The 26,652-nt window shown below is 53.1% G+C and overlaps 1 protein-coding gene across 1 annotated transcript; it reads right to left on the bottom strand.

Annotated features, from left to right (window-relative positions):
• Positions 1–152: 152 nt before the first annotated feature.
• Positions 153–25,949, bottom strand: TNS4 (tensin 4). Its single transcript, XM_511476.7, has 13 exons — positions 25,849–25,949; positions 20,296–20,829; positions 12,838–13,261; positions 11,321–11,745; positions 9,211–9,297; positions 8,774–8,899; positions 6,608–6,700; positions 6,413–6,490; positions 4,992–5,060; positions 3,964–4,132; positions 2,867–2,935; positions 2,594–2,620; positions 153–2,016 (listed from the first exon to the last, which is right to left on the bottom strand). Exons 2-13 carry the CDS (start codon positions 20,732–20,734, stop codon positions 1,875–1,877), a joined length of 2,148 nt encoding a protein of 715 aa, XP_511476.7. The 5' UTR covers positions 20,735–20,829; positions 25,849–25,949; the 3' UTR covers positions 153–1,874.
• Between the last annotated feature and the right edge of the window lie 703 nt (positions 25,950–26,652).

Here is a 26,652-nt window from a genome sequence, read left to right as displayed (position 1 = left end):
GCCTGCTGAGCCTGTAGCGCCGTGGCCAGGGGTGCGGGAGGGAGTGTGGCACACCTGGTCTCCCCTAAGACACAGCCACGCCCTCCCAAGTCAGTCCCCCTTCTCTGTTCAGGTCTCCATTTCCAAGGGCACAGCCCTGACTGCCTCAGAACTTACTGTTTTGCAAAGACAAACATTTTATTTTTCATGATAGGAGCTGTAGCAGAGAATGCGGGGCCTCTGCCAGCCCCCAGGCTGGGACTGGGGCCTGTGACCTTGAGAACCTCATCTCACATTCTGCAGACTTTGGCGGCGGGGCAGTGCTCGACCACTGGCTGGGTGGGCTGGTCTCAGCCTGTCCCGCAGGCCCAGGGCTGAAATCATAACCGTCAGGCCCAGCCTTGGCCAAAGATAATGCAACTTTGGCAGGGCTGGCTGCTGGGAGGGGGCAGGCACTTGCTCCTCGTAGAGCAAGAGTGGGTTTCTTCCCTGACCCTCCCTTCCACCCCGGTAGGGTGGTTTCCTTAGGAACTCAGGCCTGCGGGAGAAATGGTTCCAGCTTCTGGAGGCTGGGTGGGGGTGGGGTGGGGGTGGGTGTGGGATAGAGCCCAGCTCCTCCAAGCCTCTTAGGGAAGCGGCCTCTTTGCATTCTTGACTCTCTGCTGCCCCCGTGTGGCTGTGAGGCTGGTTGAAGCCACATAGCAGTAGAGGGGTGTGTGTGTGTGTGTGTGTGTGTGTTGGAGCGTGGGTTGGGGGAGGGCTCAGCAAGACAGGAGCTGAGGCAGAATCACAGAGGGATGGCCCTTATCTCTGCCCCCACCGCCTAATATGCAACATTAGGGCAGCTACGATACCAGCTTTGGAATACTCGCCTATCAAGGAATGGAAAGAAGCTGGGCCAGGTGGCTCGCGCCTGTAATCCCAGCACTTTGGGAGGCCGAAGCAGGTGGATTACCTGAGGTCAGGAGTTCAAGACCAGCCTGGCCAACATGGTGAAACCCTGTCTCTACTAAAAATACAAAATTAGCTGGGTGAGTTGCACATGCCTGTAATCCCAGCTACTCGGGAGCCTGAGGCAGGATAATTGCTTGAACCTGGGAGGTGGAAGTTGCAGTGAGCCTAGATCACACCACTGCAGTTCAGCCTGGGTGACAGTGAGACTCTGTCTCAAAAAAATAAAAAATAAAAAACAAGTGGAAAGAAAAGATGGGGTGATACTCATCTGCAAGGGGGTGCAGGACAGCTGGGTCTCCTCTGACCATGGGGACAAGTTCCCCCTGCTGAGCTGCCCTAAATACCACACCCAGCTTGGCCTGCAGCATCCTGGCTGGGTGGACCCAAAAAGCCACCCAGAAAGTGGGAAAAGGAACAGAGGAACAGATATGGAAGGAAATAGAGTCTATCCATTCCCATTTTGTAGTCAGTTCTTGACCATCACCAGCTGCAAGCCAGGAGCCCCGTGGGTCACCGCCAGGCACCTGCTGTCTGCCATGAAACAGGGGCTGCAGGTCTCTCGCTCAGACTGTTGTGTCGGCAGGGCCCAGGTCGATGGGGTCAGAGGGTCCTTGGAGGTTATTTTCATGCAGGGGTCTTCAGAGGTGTGCATGCTTCAGAATCATGGAGGAGCACGTTCAAATGCCCACCAGCATCTAAGAACAGCTGATCTTGTCTATTGGTCTCCTTCTATGGTTGAGGAAACTGAGGCCCGGGGGGTCTGGATGATGGTGACTGCTGAAGGCCATAGCAGGTTCAAGGGTGTCAACTTGATGCCAATCCCCCTCGTCCCATAGATTGGTCTGTCAATATTGTCACAAGCCACACCCATTCAGGGGGTGGAGGGGGGCTCCTTAGCGAGCCCCTGGAGGTGTTGGTTAGGTGCACAGGCAGTCTGTCCCCTACATCCTTTCTGCGTCCTGCAGCAGAGCAGTCACCAGGCCGATGACCTGCGAGGCTGGCTGGACCATGTCATACTCCGCAAAGAGGTGGCATACGTTCTCCTGAGGCTCTGTCTGGCTCTTGGCCACAAACCCAAAGATCCTGGTGGGGGAGGGCAGTCTGAGTGAGGGGTGGGACCCAGGGAGGCATCAGGCTGGTGGGAATGGGGTGGTGGGGGGCCCTCAGCCTGCACCTCATTCCTCCCTGCCCCTCCCTTAGCCAATTGACTCCAGCACCTCCTTATGGTGGGGCTCCCTGAGGAAGGAGATGCCTCTCCCGTCAGACTGGGAGATTTCTGAGTTCAAGCTCTGGGTTTCCTTTGTTTTGAGTGAGGGCTCCTTGAGGACAGGACCTGTGCATTCCCCATTAGAGTGGAAGCTCCCTGAGGGCAAGGATGCATCTTGATCATCAGACTGGGACATTCCAATAGCTTGAGGCTCCCTGAAGCTAGAGCCTGTGCCTCTTGCAGAAGATTGAGGGCTCCCAGGCTCATGTCACCCCCATCAGCCCAGAGGCTCTGAGGGCAGTCAAAGTCTTTCCCATCAGATGGGAGCTCCCTGAGGACCAGGGCCTGTGCCCTCATCAACACTTTGGACTATTAAAGTCAGAATGGTGCCTCTTTCCTTCTGCAGTTCCCTCCCCATGTTGGGTTTGGGGCCCTGAGACAGGAAGGCCTTACCAGGAGGGTTTGCAGTACTTCTGCCACCTGTAGGAAAAGAACATGATACCGAGTAATGAGGCTTCGCTCCATGCCACAGGACCCTGGAGGAGCAGCAGGACTGGCCAGCTGCGTCCCCACCCCACCATGCCCCACCCTACCCTCATTCTGTCACCCTGACCCCTTGAGGTTCACAGGCTCCCTCTGGGATCCCAGTCCCAGAGTCGGCAGGACACCTTGGTGGGCAGCTGGGCCCTGGACGGGCTTCTTAGTTTGGCCCAGCCTTGAACTTACTTCCGTTGCTCAGGGTCCATACCACAGAAGCGGAGGGTGGTGAGTGGGTAATGGCGCCGGAAAAACACCCTAGGAGGAGGCGGGGAGAGAAGGGAAGTGATGAGAGCCTGTCCCAGTGTCATCCTGCCTCCAGCATCTCTCGTTCCCCCCAAGCTCAGGTGCCCTGTCCTCCAAGAAGTCTCTGGGTTAGACCTTGACGACCGCTATGGCCTTTCCCACTGGGGGGCCCTGGCGCCCCGCTCCTGCCTCTCTCCTCTCATGGGGCTTGTCTGCCTGTGTCTTACACTCTGGGGTTTTCTATCACACCCCTACCACGCCATTTAATTTTTTTTTGGCCCCTAACTTTTTGGGGACACGAATTACGTCTTGGTCATCTCTTGTTTCTCCCTGTGAAGTGCTCAGCCCTGGATCAGGCTCCTGTTAGACTGTGAGATCCGAGCCTGGGGAAGGAACGATCTCATTCCTCTCTGGGTCCCAGTGGTCAGCCAGAGTCTGGCCGAGGGAAGATGTTCCATCAATGGGTGCAGGCATAATCAGCACCCATGAATACTAGTTAACTCCATTTCCTTCCTTCCTTCCTTCCTTTTTTGAGATGGAGTTTCACTCTGTCACCCAGGTTGGAGTGCAATGGCGTGCTCCCAGCTCACTACAACCTCCGCCTCCTGGGTTCAAGCAATTCTCCTGCCTCAGCCTCCCAAGTAGCTGGGATTACAGGTGCGTGCCACCATGCCCGGCTAATTTTGTATCTTTAGTAGAGACGGGGTTTCATCATGTTGACCAGGCTGGTCTCGAACTCCTGACCTCAGGTGATCCGCCCGCCTCGGCCTCCCAAAGTGCTGGGATTACAGGCATGAGCCACCGTGCCCGGCCCCCACTAACTCCATTTTCATCAGTCATGATGAACAGGGGCTTTGGCAGTGGAGTGAGGCCTGGAGGAGGCAGGGAAGCTGCCTGGAGTCACTCAGCACATCACTGGCCCCGCTGGGTCATCCAGAACCCTGAACTCGACCTTCATCCCTGATCCGCAGCTGTCTCAGCTATCCCCTCCAGCTCTACTCCGCCAGCCCCGGAGCCCCAGGGCAAGGGAAGGCCCTTACTTCCTCTGGACATCAGTCAGGGTGATGCCCTGCTCTGTGACTTTGAAGTGGACCACGGTGGGCGTGGGGAGGATGTCCCTCTCAAAGGTGGTGGAGATGGCTTTCTGCACGGCCAGGGCTCCAGTCAGGGTCTCCACGCTCACTGAGCTCAGGTACAGGGTGTGGCAGCCTGTGGGAGGCAGACACTGCGCTGGGGCCACTGACCCAGGGCCCAGGTTCTCCCTCTGCCCAGGGCCAGGGGAGGGGGTGAGTCTCCTGTTCAGGAATCCAGTGGAGCTCCTCTTAGAGCCGCCACCCAACAGAAAGTGGGTGTGTGGGTGATCACAGTTTGAGGCCAACCCCAGAGGGCTTTGGGATCTTCTGTGGCTTTGCATCGCCCTGGCCCCTGGCCCTCCAGCATGGGGCAGGGGAGGGGATGTTGCCCTGTGTGTAGAGGTGCCCAGGAAAACGTCCTTCTGTCCACACTTAACGGCTGCTCTCCCCTCCCCACACCTCCATCTTCAAGGTCTTGGTTCATTGGCAACGGTAGGGACAGAAGACAAGAATGGGGAGGGAAATTGTTCGTGCTCAGGGCATAGAGCAGGAACAGTCACTGAGACAAGTGCCTATGTGTGCTGGCCTCTGGGAGTGTGGGTCAGGGACCTTTCCCCTGGTGAAGGCTCCAGGACTTAGACCTGACACCCCATAGAGGATCCCAGACCCAGAACCACCTCTAGGGCAGGTTTCTCAGACCCAGAGAGACCCTAGCACGTGTGCACGTGCCCATGTGTGTGCAGGAGGGACTGTAAGTTCTGCCACTCCCCCCACCCCCCACCCTGCCCCACTTCCCTGCTGGCCTCTCATCTTCTGTTTTACAGGGGTGATGGGGAGCGGGTGTGGTACCTTGTTAAAGATGCAGAAACAAAGCTGAGATGGGAAACACGTGTGGGCCTGTGCGTGTGTGCGTGCATGCGTGCGTGTGTGCAGGGTTGGGAGGTGCCCTCTTGGGGCACAGCCAAGCTTGGCGCCTCCCTTCCTGTACCACTCACCCGCAGATTTCTTCTGGCAGGAGGCTGGGCTGTCTGTAGAGTCCGAGGCCCCATCTGCACCTCCCGGTTCTGAGCCAAGGCAAAGAAACAGGCCCCCCAAAGGGGCGGGGGTGGAGTGAGTGGACCCCTCTCACAGGAACAGGCCTCATGAATCCCTTTGAAGATCTCCCACCTCCACCCCCATCTCCAGGAAGTGACTCAAACCAGGTGTGATTACCGTAATTAGGCAAACAGGCCACTTTGGGCTCCCTAAATGCTTAGTTTGCAATCCTTTTGATCTCTTCATCCCCTCCTCGCCCCCCCACCTCTTAGATGGCTGCCATGATCTTGTCCTCACAGGCCCCTGACCTCCTCACTTCTTTTGGACCCTGTCCCAACCCCTGACCTGTCTTTGCAGAAAGCGAGGAGGCTCTCACCATCGCTCCTCTGGGGCTTCCTTGCCTTGATGCCCCTCCAGAAACAGCCCTTCTCGAGCTTCTCCTGCACACCCCTGAGATGATCTATTTCATCTGAGCTGCCCCCCTACCTGGCTGTATGCTCTGGATAGGGCATGCTGATCTGGGTTCAAGGTCTGACTCTGTGGGCCTTTGGGCAAATTACGTAACATCTAGAACCCTCGTTTTCTTTTCCTTCCTTTCTTTCCTTCTTTCTCTCTTTCTTTCTTTATTAGATGAAGTCTCGCTCTGTCGCTCTGTCACCCAGGCTAGAGTGCAGTGGTGCGATCTTAGCTCACTGCAACCTCTGCCTCCCCGGCTCAAGTGATTCTCCTGCCTCAGCCTCCTGAGTAGCTGGGATTACAGGCGCCCACCACCACGCCCAGCTAAATTTTTGTATTTTTAGTAGAGACGGGGTTTCACCATGTTGGCCAGGCTGGTTTCGAACTCCTGACCTCAAGTGATCTGCCCGCCTTGGCCTCCCGAAGTGCTGGGATTACAGGCATGAGTCACCACGCCCAGCCCTTATTTTCTTATCTGTGAAATGGGGATGATAACAGCAAAGTCTACTTCACAAGCTTGTAGTGAAGCATGAATGGGTGAGTGAGTGCTCAACAAATGCTGGACCTGGAAAGAGAAAACCTCTCCAAACTATTTGATTTAGGCTCTTTCACCCTCTCAAAGCAGGCTGCTATTTATCCAACATCCATTCTATGCCAGGCATTGCGCTAAGAGCCTTGCCCGGTCTATCTCATTCAGTCTGCACAGCAATCCTATAAGTAGGTATGATGAGGAAACTGAGGCTCAGAGAGGTCAACATTCTCAAATTTTCACAGCTAGGAGGTGGAGATGTTGAGCGACTCCAGTGCACACAGTTTTAACCGTGACACTAAAATAATCCACCAACAAGGTAGGAGTGAACCCCATTTCTAATGAGAACAAACAGGTCCCCCACCTTGGCATTGCCTCTTTGGGGCCCAGACCCACCTCTCTGTGGGATGGTGAGTTTGCAGGGCAGGGCCAGGGCCATGATGGAATGCTGGCACACGAAGGCAGAGAGGCTCCCTGAAAGGAAGCAAGCAGCCCTGCATGAGTAGAGCTTCCCCAACCCACCCCTCAGCTCACAACGGAGACTTCGCTGGCCCCCCATCCCGGGGGAGCCTGGAGGCTGGGGAGTCTCACCAAAGTAGGGCTCCTCATCTGCTCCTTTGAGATGCACTCCTTTGGCAGACGACTCGATGAGGAAGTGTCGGATGAGGTCATTGCTGTCCTCACCTGGACAGAGAAGAAAGAGTGCATTCAGATAGAATTGCACCTTGTGGCTGGGCTCGGTGGCTCACGCCTATAATCCCAGCACTTTGGGAGGCCGAGGTGGGCAGATCACTTGAGGTCAGGAGTTCGAGATCAGCCTGACCCACATGGTAAAACCCCGTCTCTACTAAAGACACACACACACACACACACACACACACACACACAGAGTCACACACACAAAGCCGGGCGTGGTTCACATGCCTGTAGTCCCAGCTACCCGGGAGGCTGAGGCAGGAGAATTGCTTGAACCTGGGAGGCAGAGGTTGCAGTGAGCCGAGATTGTGCCACTGCACTCCAGCCTGGGTGACACAGTGAGACTCTGTCTCACCAGAAAAAAAAAAAAATTCCACCTTGTCCATCCCCCTGCCTCTCCCTCCCACAGAGGAGGTGCCAACACATCTGCTCAATGGCTCCAGCCACACCCTCTTCAGGAAACCTTTCTCTTCTTCTTCTTTTTTTGGGGGTGGGGTGGGGAAACCTTTCTGCTGGTCAAGAGTTATCAGGGATTTTTTTTTTTTTAGAAAGAGTCTTGCTCTGTCTCTTAGACTGGAGTGCAGCGGCATGATCTCGGCTTACTGCAGCCTCAACCTCCTGGGCTTAAGGAATCCTCCCACCTCAGCTTCCTGAGTAGCTGGGACTACAGGCGTGCCCCACCATGTCGGGCTAATTCTTTTGTAGAGACAAGGTCTCACTGTTTTGCTCAGGCTGGTCTCAAACTCCTGAGCTCAAGCAGTTCTCCTGCTTCGGCCTAGGGATTATTTTATTTTATTGTTTTTAGACAGGGTCTCATTCTTTGGTCCAGGAAGGAGTGCAGTGGTGTGATCATGGCTCACTGCAGCCTCAAAGACCTCCTGGGTTCAAGTGATTCTGCTGCCTCAGGCTCCCAAGTACCTGGGACTACAGGTGTGCTCCACCACACCTGGGTAATTTTTGTAGCGACACGGTTTTGCCATATTGCTCAAGCTGGTCTCAGATTCCTGGGCTCAAGTGATCCTCCTGCCTCGGCCTCCCAAAGTGCTGGGATTACTGGCGTGAGCCACTGTGCCTGGCAAGGAAACTTCTTAATTATTTAGATAAATGTCGACTCTTTGGTCTGGTTTCTGTCTCCCCCTGCCCACCAGGTCATCTCTGCTGGAGCCACGCTGGCCCCGGGGGTGGGGAGGTGAACAATGACCTTCTGACTCATTTCTACCAGTCCACAGTGTCCTCCTCAGTCTGGGCTCATTGCCTCTTGCAAGGTGTCCTTTATAAGTAACACCCTCCCCAGAGGTCACTTTCTTATTGTGACAGTGAGGCATACTGTCAAGAACACAAGGCTGGGTGTTTCATCCTCCCTTTATCACTTAATTGCTCTGGGGTCATTAAGTAACTCTGGGAGCCTCCGTTACCTCATCCGTTAAATAAGAGGGTGCAATCCTGGGGTTTGAGTGAGGCCTATGACCCAGGTACCTTGTACTGTAATCATCTGTTTTCGTCTGTCTCCCTAGTGAGGTGGCATCTGTGTCTGATTCCACTGTATCCCTGCTGCCTCACACAGTGCCTGGTGTGTGGTGATGCCCCATAGATGTTTGCTATCAAATAAGCATGGGAGACCACAGGAAAGCATATAAGCTATCACACACACGTGCGCTGAGCTAGTACACAAACCTGGTAAGCTATCACCTGTGAGATAAGCTAGCTGCGTGTGTAATCACACATTAGGTTCCCTGGAAATGAATCCAGTTTGACTCCAAAAAGAGCAGCCTAGAGGGGGCTAGGACCCTCCTCCTTCTCTCCCACCATCAGGAAAAAGCAGGGAAGTGAGGGTGGGGCTCGGGAAGGCAGAAGCACGCAGGCTTGCTGTGAAAGGCGTTTTTCAGGGTGCCTTGGGGCTGGAGGGCATCGGGGAGAACACTGGGGTGGACGCTTCTCCTAGGAGCTGTTATAAGACTGGCGCCATGTCACCCTGAAAGCTAGTGCCAGAGCCAGGACTGGAACCTACCACACCCCGCTGCCTCAGTGAGGCCTCGAGTGAGCACAGAGACAGACGCATACCTGGTCGATTCTGAGCAGACGCGGGAACCTCCTGCACCTTCAGGGCCAGGCTGAAGGAGCCTCGGTATGAAGAGCTGTCCCTTATGACAAAAGCCCCTGGCTCCTCCTTCCTCAGCAGCTCGATTGCTGGAACAATCCTTGAGTCAGAGATGGACACCGCCCCACCTGGACACCCTGTCCCCAGCCCCGTAGGGTCTTCACAGAGCAGATGTTACAGAGTCACCTTTTGTCCCCAGGAAGTTCTTTGTACTGTCAAATCTCCACCATTCTTGCTGTGGTTCCTACTTCCTCGGGAGGTCATGAGGTCAGCAGGACATCCCCCTCCCCCGCTTCCCAGGACCCACTATTTGCCATTCCTTAACTGTAACCCAGGGCCCTGCCTGATGCAAAGTGCAAGACCCAGACCCTATTCTGGGGTCACTCGTGCTTCCTTTTACCTTGCTCTCGGGTGATGTTTGGCTTAAACCAGTATTTAGATGTGTCCATCACGAACTTCATGGTGGGCTGCATGTCCCTGGCGGGACCTGGAGACAGACAGAGAAGGGGGACCCTGTAGGCTGGACAGACGGGAGCTGAGGGATGTTCACCAGAGAAGGCTGGAGACCCTTCCCTACTCTATTGCCCCAAGGTTTCATTCAACCACCATCCCAGACCCTAACCCCATTGTATCTCCAAACTGCCTACGATGAGGGAAAATCAAACAGAAGGATGCCAGGGTTTGGTGCATCTAGAACTCAGAAGTGCCCTTGTATCCTTGGTAATGAATAAGAAATGAATAGATATAACCTCAGTTTAAGGAGAAATGGTTTCTTAAATCTACTGTTGAGTCCCCTGGTGAGGACTGAAATCAGAGATAAACAAGGAATTCTCAAATGCATCATGTTTGATTTTACATTCTCATTCGTCTTCATAATCCTAAGAATTCCTTAGGGGAATATTCAGCTTGGAAAAGAAAATGGCAGAAAACATGAAGGAGAGGAAAATAGCAGATCTGGGCAGAAAAACATGCCCCTGGGAGGCGGGAGCCTGGATCTTGACTCTGATATGGGATAACTGAAGCTCAGAGGGGACCAAGTGGACTAAACAACTTCTGAGGGTCTTTAATGTTCTAGTAGTCTATGGAATTAAAATGAATTTTGTTTTAGGAATATTTTGCAGAATTTGATAAGATCTGGGGGTATAGTTAGTGATATTATGGGACCAAAGCAGGATGGGAATATCACTAGGCTAAGTAAATGTGCTCTTTGGGATGCCAAAATGGCCATTTCCCTGGGTCCCTAAGGCAGAGAGCAGTAGCTGTCAACCTTGGCGGCTTGAAAAGGAGTGTTGTGACCACTTACTCTCAAGTAACTCATTCAAAAAAAGTACTGAAATCTGCAAATGATTTGTCCTAGGAAAAGGGCAGATGCAAAGGCACGCCAGAAGTGTCATTTTCTCCTGCTTGCCTCCACATGGCTTCGTGAGTGGGAGTGAGCAGTGGGCTATAGTAAACATTCCACCCCCACCCCCTCTGGAGTCGCCTTGATGCCTGTGAGCGTCATGGCCAAGTGGGGGCTGAGAAGCCCCCTGATGGCCGAGGGAGGGGGAACAGGGGGTTGGCAGGGGACTCTGCTCATGGCAGAGGCATCCACAGGGTGCTAGAGCTTAGCTTCTGGGTTTACTGCTTGGGTTTGTTCTCCTTGGACGCCTGTGGTCTCAGACTCCGGGAAGGAGGGTGTTTGCTGTTTTGTGGTTTTCGGCTGTCTGAACTGGAATGCATTGTCTCTATTACCCCATCCACCCACTCTGTGTTCTCATCATCCACGAACGTCAGAGTCAGAACTGACTCGCCCTCTCGCTCTCCTTGAGTTAGTCATCAAGCACATCCTGAGGGTCGCCTGGTTCTGTCCTCTCTCCTCCACCCCCACTGCCCCATCCCGGTTCAGGACCCTGCTATCCATTGAGCTGCCAGGGTGATCCATTGAGCGAGCACCTCTGACCCCATCACTCTCCTGTGTGAGGAGGCTCTCTGATGGTACCCTATTGCTTAAAAGGCAAATTCCATTGTTTTTTTTTTTTTTTAGCTTGGCATTTAAGGCCTTTCACAATCTGGTTTCAAATTACTCTCAATGACTTGAACCTGCACCCAACATTCCGGCATTTCCTGAACATGCCATGCGCTTCCACACCTTCATGACTGTGGACCCCCTGCTTTCTCTGCTGGGAATGCCTTTCCTCTCCTTCTCTGGCCACAAACTTCTGATCCATTTCCCAGATCCAGCTCGGATGTCGCTTCCTCTGTTCTCCAGACTGAAAGAATCATTCCTTCAGCTTTGGCCAATATGATTGAGAATATCTCTTTACCTCCGCGTTTATCCTACCCTACCGTGATGATTTGTTTTTGTCTCTTTCTAAACTGTGTCCCTCTGTGTGTCCTCACTACCTGGCATAGTGCCAGACACACAATAGTTGCTCAATAAATGTGTTGACTGGCTGTTGCAGAAACCCACTGGCACTTTGTCTATTCCCCAAATCTTACATTGCTTCAAATATTGGTTTACGACGTACCCTCTGGGCATGTGGTAAAGGGGGCATCTGACAGGGTCTGGCTGTGGCTCCTGGTGGCTGGACAGGGGTTGCTGGGAGAAGCAGCTCCAGGTTGAACGGAGTTCTGGTGTCCTGGGGTCCGCTGGGGTGGAGAAGACCCTGGTTCTGGGCAGCCGTTGATCAGCACAATGGGTATGTCCACCATGGAGTTGGTGATGGATGGGGGGCAGCTGCTGGCATGTTCTTTGGCCAGTGGTGGAGAGTGGGGTGTTCTGGGTTGGCCCATGGTTAGGGTGGGGTTTCTGGGAGCCTGGAAGTCACTGGGTCTTGTACACAGGGACACTGAGCCAAGGCTGTGGAGGCTGGAGGAAGAGTTGGCTGGACTTTCCAAGGATCTGGAAAATGACTGATGGCTGGAGTTGCTGGAGTGCAGGAGGGACTGGCTGCTGCAGCGGGAGAGAGTCAGACAGGGTGTTAGGGCAACAGGTGGCTCAGGGGCTAGAGTCAGGCTCCGGATCTGGTGGTCTGGGTTCCCGTGGCTTCGGCCAAATAGAACACTGCATACCCCACCCCCTACAGCCCACAGCAAAGTGCATGCCCACCTAATCCTCAAGGGATGGTAAGGATACAGAAATGTCCTTGGATGGTAGGGTCTTTGGTCACTTAAAGTAGCCAATGAGCTGACCCCTGCAGGCTTTGGGCATAGGCTGGCCCACATTCCGTCTGCCTTCCCAGCCAGGCCGTTGTGACTGAGCTGTCGGATCAGGATTCCTTCAGGCCCCCATGACTCCCAGGAGCCCTGCAGATGGGCTGAACCTACGCTGGACCACACCGTGGCTGATGCAGAGGGAACTCCCCAGCTGCAGGAGAAGGCCAGCTTCACATCCAGCCAGACTTCTTCCTGAGCTCAGGGGCCTGTGCCAGTGGGCATGGCTGTGGAATCCCCAGCCTCTGTGCCAGGGACTGCCTTGGCCAGTGGCTTTGGAGGTGGAGTGGGAAGCAGAGTCCTGTGGTTCAGTCTTCCTGGGGCAGAATGAGTGCGCATGTGCCTGCAGTTCTGCTGTGAGGTCTATAGAGAACTGAGCTGGGATGATTGTGATTCCCAGGCAGGGCTGCCTCACTCCTTTGCTAGGTTTTGCCAGCAACAGAGGAAGGAACCTTTTTATTCCTAAATAGTTCATCTCAGGCCCCCCAATTCTATTTATAGCCCTGTGTTTTGGGGTTTAAAAAAACCTTCCTTGAGATGGGTTGTATGAGGGCTGGAAAGGATATAGATGAGCCTCATTAAGGCAACAGCTCTTTTACCAAAAGGTAGATATAAGTCAAGACTTTTTATATTGAATTGTATTCTAAATGCTTGAGGACAGCTTGAGATCTGAAAGGCTGTAAAAGCAAACATTTGCTTCTGGTTTTGGTGCATGCCCAGATTTTGCTCAGACAGAGCAGGGTCCCTTTCAGTGATTTTAGGGGGTGCATGCGTGTGTGTGCCTGTGTGTGTGTGTGTGTGTGTGTGCAATGTTAGAAGCTACAGAACCTACCTTCCAAACATATAGCTGACATCAGACACTGGGCTGGCTGACAGCACAGAGATCCTGCTGCCCCGCTGTGGGGCCAGGCCTCCCAGCCGCTTCTCCAGTCTTGGAGAAGCCACCAGCGGGGAGCCCAAGCCATGGGGGCTCGAGGCCTTGCTCCCCATGCAAGGGATTGAGATGCTGGGGGAATTTGGGGGTCGAGGGGAGAGACCCTCTGAGGGGGGCAGAGGGCGCTGGTGCCCCCTGCCCTGGTTCCCAGAGAAGATGAGGCTCTCACTGCTGCTTCGTGTCTCTCGGGGGACGTCTCTGGAAAGGAGGAGGCCACCACTGCGAGGGGAGCCGAAGGGCGGGGTGACAGAGGGGCTGGAGCAGTGCTGGGGGCCATCGTGGCACCTTGATCTGGCGGAGGTCACCTCGATGTACTTTATGTCTTTGGGGGAGAAAAGCAGAGCATTGGTGAAATGCAGGAGCCTGGACTCATAGAACAGAGAGGCTGGAAGTGTCCTCAAGGTCATTCTGTCCCCCCTCTTTTATAGAGATGAGGACACTGAGGCCCAGAGAGGAGAGCCCAACTCCACCTTCAGGGCCCAGTTCCAGTCACCCTCCCTGTGACAACTTCCCTTGGGTGAGGAGATGCAGTGGAGGACCCAGGCCTTGGAATCAGACAGACCCAGGCTTCAGATCTGGCTCTGCCACTTATTTTCTGAGAGAGTTTGGCCAAAAGACTTCACCACCCAGGGCCTCAGTTTCCACACCTGTAAAGTGGGGCAACTGCATTCAGCCTTTTGGTGATACAAAAAGGATGAAGTGAAACTCATGTAGGCAGCACAGCACTGTTCCCGGCACAGACCAGGTGCTTAAAAACTGGGCAACTCTCTCCTTTGTCTGTGCCCTGTTCCTAGGTTGAAATGGCCACTTGATGGGTTGTACCAGTGACACTTTCTGATGCCTCTGCTACTCAGGATGTGTGAAAGTGGTTTCTCTGAGGCTGGGCGCGGTGGCTCACACCTGGAATCCCAGCACTTTGGGAGGCCTAGGCGGGTGGATCACCTGAGGTCAGGAGTTCAAGACCAGCCTGGCCAACATGGCAAACCCCATCTCTACCAAAAATACAAAAATTAGCCGGGTACCTGTAATCCCAGCTACTTGGGAGGCTGAGGTACAAGAATCGCTTGAACCCGGGAGGCAGAGGTTGCAGTGAGCCGAGATTGCGCCACTGCACTCCAGCCTGAGTGACAAGAGTGAAGCCCCATCTCCAAAAAAAAAAAAAAAAAAAAAAAAAAAAAAGGAAGTGGTTTCTCTGTACCTGCAGTGAAAGCAGGGATTCTCAAGCTTGGTTACACACTAGACTCACCCCAGGCTGCGCCTCGTGCCAATTAGATTAAACTCTCCAGGGGGTGAACCCAGGCCTCAGTTTTGTTTGTTTTCCAGTTTTTCAGGTGAGTCCAGTAGACCATGAATGGCTCAGCAGGACCACATCACCTGGGCTCCACCCCTACAGAAACATAATCTGCATTTTAGCGAGGCCACCCAGGGCATGTGAATATGCAGTGGAGTCTGAGAACCCTGCTTTGGAGCAGGCACTCCCTGAGCACAGGGCTTGCTGCATTCTTGAGCTATGGATCTCCTGGGGATGGTAGCTGGTACACAGGGGTCACCCAACACACCCCAGGCTGCCGACGCGCTCCAGCACTCTTTCCACTCCCTGGTCGGGGCATCCAGGACTCTTGGGATTCTGAGGCCTTGTTCCTCTCCCGAGGTCGGCCTTGGAGTGGGCTGCTCTGAGGTTCTCCCCAAGGTGAGGATGAACACCCTTCCTCCTGACCTGGGGGAAGGGAATTGTCCTTGGTGCTGTTCCAGCAAAGCTGGAGGAAGGTGGGGGTTAATGAGCCGCTCCTTCCTGAAGAGTGTGAGTCTTGCCTCTAGCTTCCTGGGATGGAGGCTGGGGAAATTGGGGAGAACGTGCACCCTCAGCTCCCACCTGCCTGGGGCCCTGGCACATGCACTGTTCCTCCCCATTATGACTGTGGAGCCCCAGCCTGCCCCAGCCCGCTCCTGGGTAGGGCCATCTGGCCCTGCTCACGGTTACTGCCTCTGTCTGAGCCTGCTTGGGCCACGGTGGGGGTGGGGAGTTACATCAGATGAGCAAGGGCTGGCAGCTGACTGGGGCTTGCTGCTCAGTGGGTGGAGGAAGAGCCTAGCTTTGTAGCAAAACAAACCTGGGGTGAGTCTGGCTTTGCTGCTTTTCAGCCAAGGGCATTGTGCAACTTTCCTAACCTCTCTGAGCCTCAGTTTCCTTATCTGCAAAGTGAGGATCTGAAATCAGTCTTCCAAGATTGTGATGAGGATGAAATACAATAGCCGGGAGCCTGGGCCATGGTGAGGCTCGAGAGAGGAGCATTTCCTACCTGCCTGCTTTTTGGGGGCAGTATTGGCCAAATGGAGCCCTTTTCTGGCTAAGGTGGGGATCTCTCTGCTTAGAAAGATGACTGCAAGAAGAGAGTGTTTGGGGCACTGCATTGTGGGCTCTGGAAGAAAAGAGATCTTGGAATGGGTTGGATTCTTCTGGAAGGCTGGAAAGCACAACTTCAATTTTTATAGGACTTTATAGTGTTTACACCCATAATCTCCTCTGAACCTTATAATAGCCCTTGAGCAGGGCAGGCATTATTTTTTACAGAGGAGGAAACTGAGGCTTGGAGAAGAGTGGGGATGGAGCTAACACTTAGTGTACAACGATGTTTCACAGAGACTGGTCTTTATTGAGTGCAATGTGCCAGGACCACTATGAACACATTGCTTGTATTAGCTCCTTTAACCCTCATGACAACTCTGTGGAAGTAGGGGATATTATTAATGCCCATATAACAGATGGGAAATCTGGAAGGCTCAGAAAGGTGAAGTGAGTTATCCAATGCTGCACAGCCAGGGAGTGTTGTTGAGCTCTGTTTAGGGACTGCTTCTTCCAGGATGAGGAGGGGCTCCTTGGGACCCTGCTCCAAGGCCTTGCCCTGTGAGAAGGTGCTTGGCTGCTTTGGGGAGGGTCTCTTGGCACAGTGAAGCTCTGGGCTCCCTACTCACTGGGCCATTGAAACATCCATCAGGGACCTTGCTGGGGTCACTGAGTAAGGAGAGCGGGAGGGGAGGGAGGAGCCCCGTGCTCACCTCAAGGTGGGTGTGGCTGGGGGGTGGGGTTGGTGCCTCTACCCATCGCAGGAGTGCAGTCGCTGTTTACTGGCCTGTGGGGCAAGTCTGAGCAGTGCTGGGTGGGTGCCGGCGCCAGCCCCAGGCAGGCTGGTGAGTGGAGGGAGGGCGTGTGGGTGAGGGGTGGAGAGATAGTTATTAAATACCCTTCACTTGGGGCGGGTAAACAGCCTTGCCTGGCAGACATTGTTGGAAAATGAAAGTGGGGGGCCTGTTCCAAAGATGGGGTGGGGGGTGTTGGAGAGGATAAAGAAAGGGATATGGTGTTTGCTTCTAGGAACCACATTCTCTGTGAGATGGGGGCCCCCAGGGCAAGTTTAAAGGAAGGCAGGGGCAGGGAACCTGGGGAAGGTTTGTGAAACGCCCAGGAGGTCGCGTCTCAGGAGCCTGCAGGCTGCCTCCAAACGGATGGATTCCATGATGCCCCAGAGGGCAGAAGACTAGACTTTAGAAAGAGAGAAAGGACAGTGGCCTATGGAGCCCAGAACCTGGGATTTGAGGCCTGACCTATCTCTCCCTGACTGTGTGACTGTGAGCCATCACATACCCACCCCGAGCCTCAGTTTCCTCATCTGTAAAAGGAGGTTTCCACTATTTCCTTCAAAAGCCAGACACTGGGATCATGGATTACATGGACTCTTTTTTTTTTTTTGAGACAGGGTCTCACTCTGTTGCCCAGGCTGGATTACAGTGGCGGGATCTTGGCTCACTGCAGACTCCACCTCCAAGGCTCAAGTGATTCTCTCACCTCAGCCTCCCAATAGTTGGGACTACAAGTTCATGCCATCACACCCAACTAATTTTTGTATTTTTAGTAGAGATGGGTTTTCGCCATGTTGGCCAGGCTGGTACATGGACTAGTTTTTTTTTTTTTTTTTTTTTTTTTTTAAGCCTGGGCTGGGTGATATGGCTCATGCCTGTAATCCCAGAACTTTGGGAGGCTGAGGAAGGAGGATTTCTTGAGGTAGCCTGGGCAACATGGCGAGACTCCATCTCTACAAAAAGTTTAAAAATTAGCCAGGTTGGCAGGGCATGGTGGCTTATACCTGTAATCCCAGCACTTTGGGAGGCCAAGGTGGGCGAATCACCGAGGTGGACGAGGTCAAGAGTTCAAGACCAGCCTGGCCAACATGGTGAAACCCCGTCTCTACTAAAAATACAAAAAAATTAGCTGGGCATAGTGGTGGGCACCTGTAATCCCTGCTACTCAGGAGTCTGAGGTATGAGAATTGCTTGAACCTGGGAGGCAAGACTTCATCACCCACCAAAAAAAAAAAAATAAGAAATTAGCCGGGCGTGGTGACATGTGCCTGTAGTCCCAGCTACTGGGGATGCTGAGGTGGGAGGATTGCTTGAGCCCAGGCATTCAAGGCTGCAGTGAGCTATGATCACACCACTGCACTCCAGGCTGGGCAATACAACGAGACTCTGTCTCAAAAAAAATATGTATATATATTTAGGGGAAATGTCAATATAGAATTGCCAATGTTTAATTTTTAAATTTTGCCAAGTTAGGACAAAAAGGAACAGTAAACATCTCCTAGCACGGTAATGTCAGAGTGTCTTTCCTTGAACAGCCCAAAAGTAGGAAGGATGAGATTGTAAAATGGCAGGGGATCCTCCACTCTGAATACATTTCGAGGTAAGAGAACTCACCACAACGCTCAGAATTGTACACTGCTATAGGCCAGTGAGAGATTTGTCACCAGCAGTAGGGTCTGCGGGGAGGATTTTGGGTGCAGGTGTCTGCTATTCTTAGTGATGGTGGAGAACTTCCCAGTGGGGAGCTGACCTGGCTGGGCTGTCTTAGGAGGTAGTGAGCTCCCAGGCATTGCAGGTGTCCAGGCAGACGTTAGAGGAAGAGATTTTTTTTCTCCATCAGAAGGGGCCAGGGCACAGAGAGGCAGCTTCCTCAGGACCCTCTGGCCACTGCCTGCCTTACATTCCCTGTTCCCCAGAGTTGGGTGGACACATGTTCACAATGGCATGTGGTGCCCAGGGCATCTGTGGATGTGGACCCATGCCATCAGCCCTAAGCTGATCATGAGCCCCTTCCATGGAGGAAGGGCCTAGTTGTCACCAACCCCCACCCAACATTTGAGGACGTTCCACAGGGACTGGTTTTGCCCCAGCTGGCCTTGGACATGTGGAAATCCAGTCCTGGGGCATGAACGGTAAAACCCTGGGCTTGCTCCTGCCAACAGTAATTAGGCCCAAGATGCCTTTCCTGCAGTGACATGCCCATGACTGACTGGCCTGAAGAAACAGGAAGACCCTTGAGGGACAGTTTCTTTAACAGGTCTGGCAGGCAATGCTTGGTGAGAGGGGACAGAGCAGGCAGGAGCCCAGGAGCCCAGGAACCCTGGGTGCCAGAGGGCCTGGGTGCTGGGCTGGCCTCCACCTCAGAGCCCAAACCTGGGGCTAGCCCAACGTGCAACCCCAATGTTTAATAAAAACAGCTACCATTTAGAATGGCATATGGTGTGCCAGGATTTGTGATAAGCAGCCAAAAAATGTAATTTCTTTCAATCCCCATAACACCCTTTGAGGTAAGAACTCTCATTATCTCCATTTCTCAGATGGGGAATCTGTGACACATAGCAGTGAAGCAAGCAGCTTGTGAAAGCTCTGCTTGACGCCAGCCATTAGGCTAGACTGGCTCCTTACTTAACCCCAGCAACCCCAGCTTTCTCATTTGCAAAACAGAGATAAAATATTCGGCAGGGCGTGGTGGCTCACGCCTGTAATCCCAGCACTTTGGGAGGCCAAGGTGGGTGGATCACTTGAGCTCAGGAGTTCGAGACCAGCCTGGCCAACATGGTGAAACCCTCTCTCTACTGAAAATACAAAAATTAGCTGGGCATGGTGGCAGGTGCCTGTAATCTCAGCTACTGGGGAGGCTGAGGCAGGAGAATTGCTTGAACCCGGGAGGTGGAGGTTGCAGTGAGCCGAGATCGTGCTGTTGCACTCCAGCCTGGGTGACAGTGAGACTCCATTGCAAAAAAAAAAAAAAAAAAAAAAAATTCAGCTCAGGGAGTGGATTGAGAGGATTGAAGATTCTACATAAAGTGCTCAGCACAGTGCCTGATATGTGTCCAGTAAGTGTAATATCTTATGGCTCCTATCTCTAATCCTAATCATGCACCCCTTCACCCTTGCTGGTAGTTTAAAGCCTTGGAGGCCTCAGTCTTCCAACCTGTCTAATGGGGCTGCTCCTTGATCCTCATCAAGAGCATACTTGAAACTCTTTGTTCAGGAAACTGAAGCCAGATGTAGGAATTTCCAGGTTCCTTTGGACTCGGTGGTGCCCTGGAATTGGCTTGTATCAGCTGGTTAAGAGCTGATTGTTAAATTTTCAGGATTTTGTCTAGCTAGTTACTAAACCCAGCCATTATGAATAATTACATTATGTACACTTACAATGAAATAACTTACATTAAAAACAAAGGTAATAAATACTTAAAATTCGTCACGTCCCAATTATTTTACGACAGTGTCTCCCCACCCTCCATACTATTATCTGTGCTCTCAGGGTTATTTACATCTATTGTGTTGGTGTGGTGGCAATGCTGTGTGACAGCCTGCTACTCCACATGTCTCCAGCTCCTCATTCAGTGACATCATGTTGGTAGTTTGAAATTGGCCACGGTGGGAGAATTTATACTGTGGAAATGGGCAGAAGCTTCAAATCAGCTCCCTCTGCCCCTGCTCCCCAACCAGAGAGCCAGGTAAACATTCACCAGCATACCACTGCTTGAACACTACCGGGTCCTTATCCTAAACAGATGCCCCAATCCTACCATTTCCAGCGTGGGCCTCTCCAGAAAGATACTCCCCTAAACAAGGACAGAGGTCCCAATAGCAATCCTACCAAAATTTCAGGGGGGCCCAGGTTAGGCTCTGAAGTGAGACACCCTAGGACAGTGGGGGTCAGGGATCCACATTTATTGAGCTCTTCCTTATGGGCACGGCACTGCACAAAACACTTTCCATAGGAGCTTATTTAAGTCCTCATAAAATCATAGAAAATCAGTATCTATCACTTTCCAAACTCAGGAACCAAATAGAATTGGCTAGTGAGGGAAGCTTGTATTTATCCCCTTTGTGTAGCACAGAAAACAGAGGGGTTAGTAACTTGGTTAGGTTTGCACAGCATCTCCCAACAGGACAGGGTCCCCTTCTCTGTACATAGGAAAATCCTTCTTCCTCATGAGGTCTGGCACCAAGCCCCCCTCCTGGTACTGTGCCCCAAATCCTTACCCAAGGCTTCAGGTTCCTCCTTCTTTCTCATTGACATGGTGCTCTGGGCCAGCTCAGCCTGGGAGCCCCCAGTCCCTGGGGGAAGCAGCTGGAAGGTGGGGTCCAGTTCCAGGATCATCTGATTGAGGCTCTCCAGTGAGAAGTCAATGTAGGAGTCAAGGTCCTCTGGGGTCCCCAAGGCCTTCTCACCAGGGGACGGCAGGAAGCAGGTGGCTTTGGCCTCCGCCTGTGGGGCTTGCTGGAGTCGGCCAGGGGGCCCCATGCAGGGCAAGGGGGCCATCAGGGCCTGGGCTCCCCAGCCTTCCGTGGTGTAGTAAGAACACTGGGGTGGCAGGCTGGGGCTGGGTGCTGGGTGCAGGGTCCTCCTGGGCTCATCACAAGGCGCCAAGCTGACAGCATGGCCTCCTGCCAGCAGTGGGCTGGACATCACCTGGGACATGGTGGGGGTGGTGACCTCTGCAGTTTACCTCTGGTCTTCAACCAGCCTCACTGACATCCCAGAGATCTCACTTGCCAACCAGGAGCTCCCAGGATCTGAAAGAGTCCAAGAGTGGGAACGGAGTAATTTCTGCAGGTGAAGCCCCTGCCTCCCACCCTCCGTACAAGGGCTAAGTTATTCATTCATTTAAAAGCATGGATGCTGGAGCCAGACCACCTGAGTTTGCAGCCTGGCTCCACCACCTACTAGCTGTATAACCTTGGGCAAGTTAATTGACTTCTCTGTGCCTCAGTTCCCTTGTCTATAAAACAAGTTAATCATTGTAATGTGCTTAGAACAGTGCCTGGCACATGATAAGCATTATGTAAGTGATCATTAAATAAAATAACTTCAGTAGATGTTTACTGAACATCTACTACATCCCAGGTGTGTTTATTAAGTAAATACTACCTAACGTTTGCTAAGTAATTATTATCCACATAAGCTCTGGTATTTTTACATAAAGGCTTTAAAAATCCTTATAACAACTGTATAAGGTGGGTATTATTATCCCATTTTACAGGGAGAGAACTGAGGCACAGAGAGGTAGGTAACTTGCCCAAGGGTCACACTGCCAACAAGTGTAGAGAAGGACTGGGCCCTCGGCTGCCTGATGTCCAAGCACCTGCACTTGGGCCGGTTGGTGAAACAGACAAGTAAGTGGGTGAACAACCGTAAGCAGTGTCACGAGAGAGGAGGGAAGGGACAGTGGACTTTTCTAGTTCAGTGGGGGAGGTTAGGGAGATCTTCCTGGAGGAAAGGACACGTAAAGGGAGATAAGAAGGAAAAGCAAGAGGTAGCTGCGCAAGGTGAGTAGGGATGAGGAGGCAGAGAGGAAGATTTAAGTTAGAGGGGATGAGCTGGGCGTGATGGCTCACACCTGTAATCCCAGCACTTTGGGAGTCTGAGGTGGGCTGGTCCCTTGAGGTCAGGAGTTCGAGACCAGCCTGGCGAACATGGTGAAACCCCATCTCTACTAAAAATATAAAAATTAGCTGGCATGATGGCACGTGCCTGTAATTCCAGCTACTCAGGAGACTGGGGCAGGAGGATTGCTTGAAGCTGGGAGGCAGAGGTTGCAGTGAGCCGAGATCGAGCCAATGCATTGCAGCCTGGATGACAGAGCAAGACTCTGTCTCTAAATAAACAAACAAATAAACAAAGTAGAGGGGACCATTTGTGCAAAAGTCTGGCCAGCAGGGAAGCTCACAAGACACTGTTGAGCACCTGAGTAACAGAGCACCCGGGGTGGGTGGAGGAGATGGGGTTGGGGAGGCAGGCTGGCCAGATCCCGTAGGGCCTTGCAGGCTGGGCTCAGGACTGCCAGCTCAACCCTGAGGGCAACAGGGAGGCTCTGAAAAGTTTTGAGCTGGGGAGTGACATCATCAGATGATATTCATTTCCTTGGGGCTCATTTGGGAAAGAGATGTCTCAACCTCCTCATTTTCCTTACTGTGAAAAGTCCTTTCCATTGTCTAACCTTAATGCCACATGCTAGTTTCTTGTAGGTGGGGCTTGGTAAGGAGGTAAGAAGTTCTGGGACTGAGGCTGCCAAGAAAACTGTACAGAGCTGCAATGTGCTGGTTGCACTCCCATTGCCTGCTCTGAGCTTCGCTGCTGGTCCCCAGGCCCCACCAACACCCCCCAACTCTCTTTCTTCTCATTGCCAAAATGCCTCCTTTACGTCCTGTTTTGGAGTCAGACCTTAGCACTGGAAAAGGTATCTGAGACTAGCCTGGGAGAAGAGAAAATGGACTCTGGGATCCGAAGGTTTAGATTTGACTTCTAGCTCAAATAGCTCCTTATGGTGTGACTCTGACCCTGAGTTTCCTCATCTGTGAGATGGTAGTGAGAATTCCTGCACCCTCCCAGAGAGTGTTATGGAACCAGTGAGGTGCTCCTTGTGAAGGTAGTTAGGCAATTCTAAATAGTACTTAGAAATAAGGACTTATGGAGTATAACAGCCTCATAATAGTAGCTTCCATTTATTGAGCGCTGACCATGTGCCAAGTAGTTTACATACGAATTACATTGGTAACTCAATCCTCTCACAGCTCTAGGAAGCACTGCACCCTATTGTCAGTCCTCTTGTTTTTTTTTCTTGAGACAAGGTGTCGCTCTGTTGCCCAGGCTAGAGTGCAGTGGCACAGTCATGGCTCACTGCAGCCTTGACCTCCTGGGGCTCAAGCGATTCTCCCAGCTCACCCTCCCGAGTAGCTGGGACTACAGGCTTGTGCCCTATACCCAGAGAATTTTTTGTAGAAAGAGGGTCTCACTTTGTTGCCCAGGCTGGTCTTGAACTCCTGGGCTCAAGTGCTCCTCCTTCCTCAGCCTCCCAAAGTGCTAGGATTACAGGTGTGAGCCGCTGTGCCTGGCCTTATTTATTTATTTTGAGTTGTCAGTCCATTTTACAGATGAAGATGCTGAGACTCGGAGAGGTCAAGAAACACGCTTCACATCCAGAAAGATGGTGGAGCTGGGATTCAAACCCAGGTGTGGGATTTTGGAATCTTAATTCCTTATGCTAAGGGAGGAGACCACCCCTCATATTGTCTTATGCCCAATTTCTGCCTCCAAAGAAAGAAAAAGTAAAAACTAAAAGGCAGAAATGAAATCCACAAGCAGACAGCCCGGTGCCACACCCTGGGCCTGGTAGTTAAAGATGGACCCCTGACCTAATCGGTTATGTTATCTATAGATTACAGACACTGTATAGAAATGCACTGTGAAAATCCCTTTCCTGTTTTGTTCCCATCAAATTACCGGTGCGTGCAGCCCCCAGTCACGTACCCCCTGCTTGCTCAATCGATCACGACCCTCTCACGCGCACCCCCTTAGAGTTGTGAGCCCTTAAAAGGGACAGGAAATGCTCACTCGGGGAGCTCGGCTCTTGAGACAGGAGTCTTGCTGATGCCCCCGGCCGAATAAACCCCTTCCTTCTTTAACTTGGTGTCTGAGGAGTTTTGTCTGCGGCTCGTCCTGCTACAATGCTACATGGAATTCAAGTGCAGAGGGACACCTGGGATCTAGAGAGGGGGCATGATTGGCTGAAGGTCGCACAGGTTTCATGAGAAAAGCCAGGGCCCCTTCCCCTCTCCTGCTTCCCCCAACGCCCGCGGCTCCGGTAGGTCTGATGCCAGACTTTTCCTTGGCCAGGTCCTGCAGGGGGCGGGGCATCCCGGGCACGGGAAGCTTTCTATAAATGGAAGTGGAAGGGAGCCGGCCTCTGCGCTCCCGCCCTCCCGGGACAGCTGAGGACACAGAGCCGGAACCGCAGCTTTTTCCACACAGGCTCCAAGTGGACTGGGTTTGTTGGGACAGGATCTGGGCGCTCCCTGCAGGGTTTTCTGGCTGTGTCCTGCAGAGGAGGCTGGGGCGGCTGACTTTGCAGAGCTCAAGGAGGGCTGGGTGTCCCCTCGCAACCAGGACCCAGTATACCTGCTTACTAATTTGGACACAGCTTTTGTGCCACGCTGGGCAAGCGTCCTTTCCTCTCTGGGCAGACCTCAGTTGTCCCATCTGTGTGATGGGGATGTGATAATAACAGACACTGAACACCTTGCATTTTCTCAACAGTTCTCTGTTGAGGAGGGTGCTATTGCTGCAGGGCTGGAGAGGTTGAGGAATTTGCCCAAGGTCATACAACTCAAACTGTGAATTGGGGTTTAAACCCAGGTGGTCTTGCTCCACGGTCCCACACTTTTAGCCTCTGCTGCTGCTTCACATATTTAAGAACCCTGTCCACCGCTGCCCCTTCTGGGATTCTGGAACCAAGAGGGACAGACCTGGAGCTGAGCAAAGGGCAGGCAGCCCCTATGCTCCTCTTCAGCCTCCCCTCACTTTTAAGGCTCTGCGTCGCCCTTGGATGTACCAGGGCAGGGCTCCATCTTACTCCTGTATTCCTGAATGCTGCCCCCTTCGCGGCCCCGCACACTCCTCTAACTTGCTCTTTCTTGCTATAAGTGGTGGGGAGAGTCCCTGGGCCCGGGGCTCTGTGTGGTTGGGAGGCACGGGGCGGGGGCAAGGAGGGCTCCAGCCACCTCTGCTCTATTTGTAGGTGCCCCCTACCCGCTCCCACTTCTGATTCTGACTCAGATCTCTTTCTTTGTTCCCAAGGACTCTGGGGAGTCCTGGTGCCTTGGCGAATCCCCTCTTCCGTGTCATTGCCAACCTCTTCTCCTGACTTACTCTCTCCCGATGAGCCCAGGTCAGTGAAGGGAGAGGGTGGGGCAAGGGTAAAGCCTGAGTCTCCCCCAAAGCACTTTGCCTCATTAGCCCAATCTCCACTGCACCCCCTATTTTTGAAAACTGGCTCCCGATCTTCCCATCCCTCCCACCCAGACCCGGTGACGCAGGACGTGGACCGCAGGCAGGGACCCATAGGACCAGTGAAGGCCAGCCGCCCCATCTCCCATTCCTGTCTACCTCTGAAGTGCCCAGAGGGCTCCCAGAGCGCTGGGAGGCGAGAGGCCTGGGTTCTGTGTCCAGTCCCTTTCCATGACCTCAGGCAAGCCTCTTCTCTCTGGCCCTCAGCTCTCTCATCTATTTGCCGAGGGGCACAGGTTTAGTTCCCTTGAACTGCTGAACTCCGCGGTCTGTGATCCTGAGACCATCTCTGTCTCATCCACATCCTCCACCCCATTTCTCCCCACCTTCACTCTGAGCCCTGAGAAATGGAGAAGCTGAAGACAAAAGGTTAAATGAGGCTGGGCTCACGCCTGTAATTCCAGCACTTTGGGAGGCTAAGGTGGGAGGATCACCTGAGGTCAGGAGTTTGAGACCAGCCTGGCCAACATGGTGAAACCGCGTCTCTACTAAACATAAGAAAATTAGCCGGGCATGGTGGCAAACATCTGTAATCCCTGTTACTTGGGAGGCTGAGGCAGGAGAATCGCTTGAACCCTGGAGGCAGACGTTGGCAGTGAGCCGAGATCGCGCCACTGCACTCCAGCCTGGGTGACAGAGCAAGACTCCATCTCAAAAAAAAAAAAAAAAAAAAAATTAAATGTTTAAATGAATCAGGGCCAGCAAAGGTGCTCCGTGTTCCTCTCTTCTTAAAGAATAAAGGCACCTACCTGGTGTCCACAGGTGGGCAGACTGTTGCCTTCACTACTGGCTCCTGGGACCAAGACGACTCAGAGTCCAGGTGAAGAGTCAGGAGAGGCGCCAGTTCACCTCCAGACCTGCCTTAAAAGCAGCTTGCCCGCCTTCTCTCCTCCCCTCCGGGCGGGCCCTGCACGTGGCCCTGACAGCAGTAGGCCCCACCCCTGCTGGGTCCAATGAGCTCAGGTGGGGCTGGCACAGGCAGCCGGAAGGGAAGCACTGGGTGGTGGGTTTTGGGTCTGGGTGTGTGTGAGGGGCTCCCAAGTTCCTGCTTGGGCTTCTCGTGGCACCACATGGCCAGGGAGTCCTTGCTTGGACAGGGCATAGCTAGAATCAAGGTGTGCAGTGGGCACTCCTCAGGTGCTGGCTGGGGCAGAGGCCATGGGTTGGCAGAGCTGGCAGAGAGTGAGGGCCTTGACAAAGCAGGATGCCAGTGGTCAGGAGACCCTCTGCAGTCCCCCTTTGTGCTGGGTCACACTGGGACAGGCACAGGGTAAGGGCCCACTGGAAGTAAGGCTAGGCACGAGCTTGTCTTTTCTTCTTTCTCTCCTTTTACAGTAATGACTCTAGCCTGGGATGGGGCCTCTAACTCAACGAAAGGAGGCTGAAGTGTCTGGAGGGCTTTGAGAAGGGGCTTATAGCTGTTCCTTCACTCATGGGCTATCTCTGTCCCTCGTCTGGTCTGTGCCCCAGGGTGGAAGTTCCCTGAGGGGAGGACATTGGAGGGTGAGATCAGGAAGCCCAGAAGTCTGGTCTGGTAGCTCCTTCTCCATGGT

This window comes from Pan troglodytes, chromosome 19 (genome assembly GCF_028858775.2).
Source record: "Pan troglodytes isolate AG18354 chromosome 19, NHGRI_mPanTro3-v2.0_pri, whole genome shotgun sequence".
NCBI lineage: Eukaryota > Metazoa > Chordata > Mammalia > Primates > Hominidae > Pan > Pan troglodytes.
The sequence above is the reverse complement of the archived record's forward strand: the minus strand, read 5'-3'. Positions and strand labels throughout refer to the sequence as shown.

Excerpts from the sequence above, each read along its gene's own strand:
- TNS4 (XM_511476.7), bottom strand. The coding sequence starts at position 20,734 with ATGTCCCAGGTGATGTCCAGCCCACTGCTGGCAGGAGGCCATGCTGTC. Across the intron at positions 11,746-12,837 it reads GTCAGCTATATGTTTGGAAG|CAGCCAGTCCCTCCTGCACT; the intron begins GTAGGTTCTGTA and ends CTCCCGCTGCAG. Across the intron at positions 2,621-2,866 it reads ATGGACCCTGAGCAACGGAA|GTGGCAGAAGTACTGCAAAC; the intron begins GTAAGTTCAAGG and ends CTTTTCCTACAG.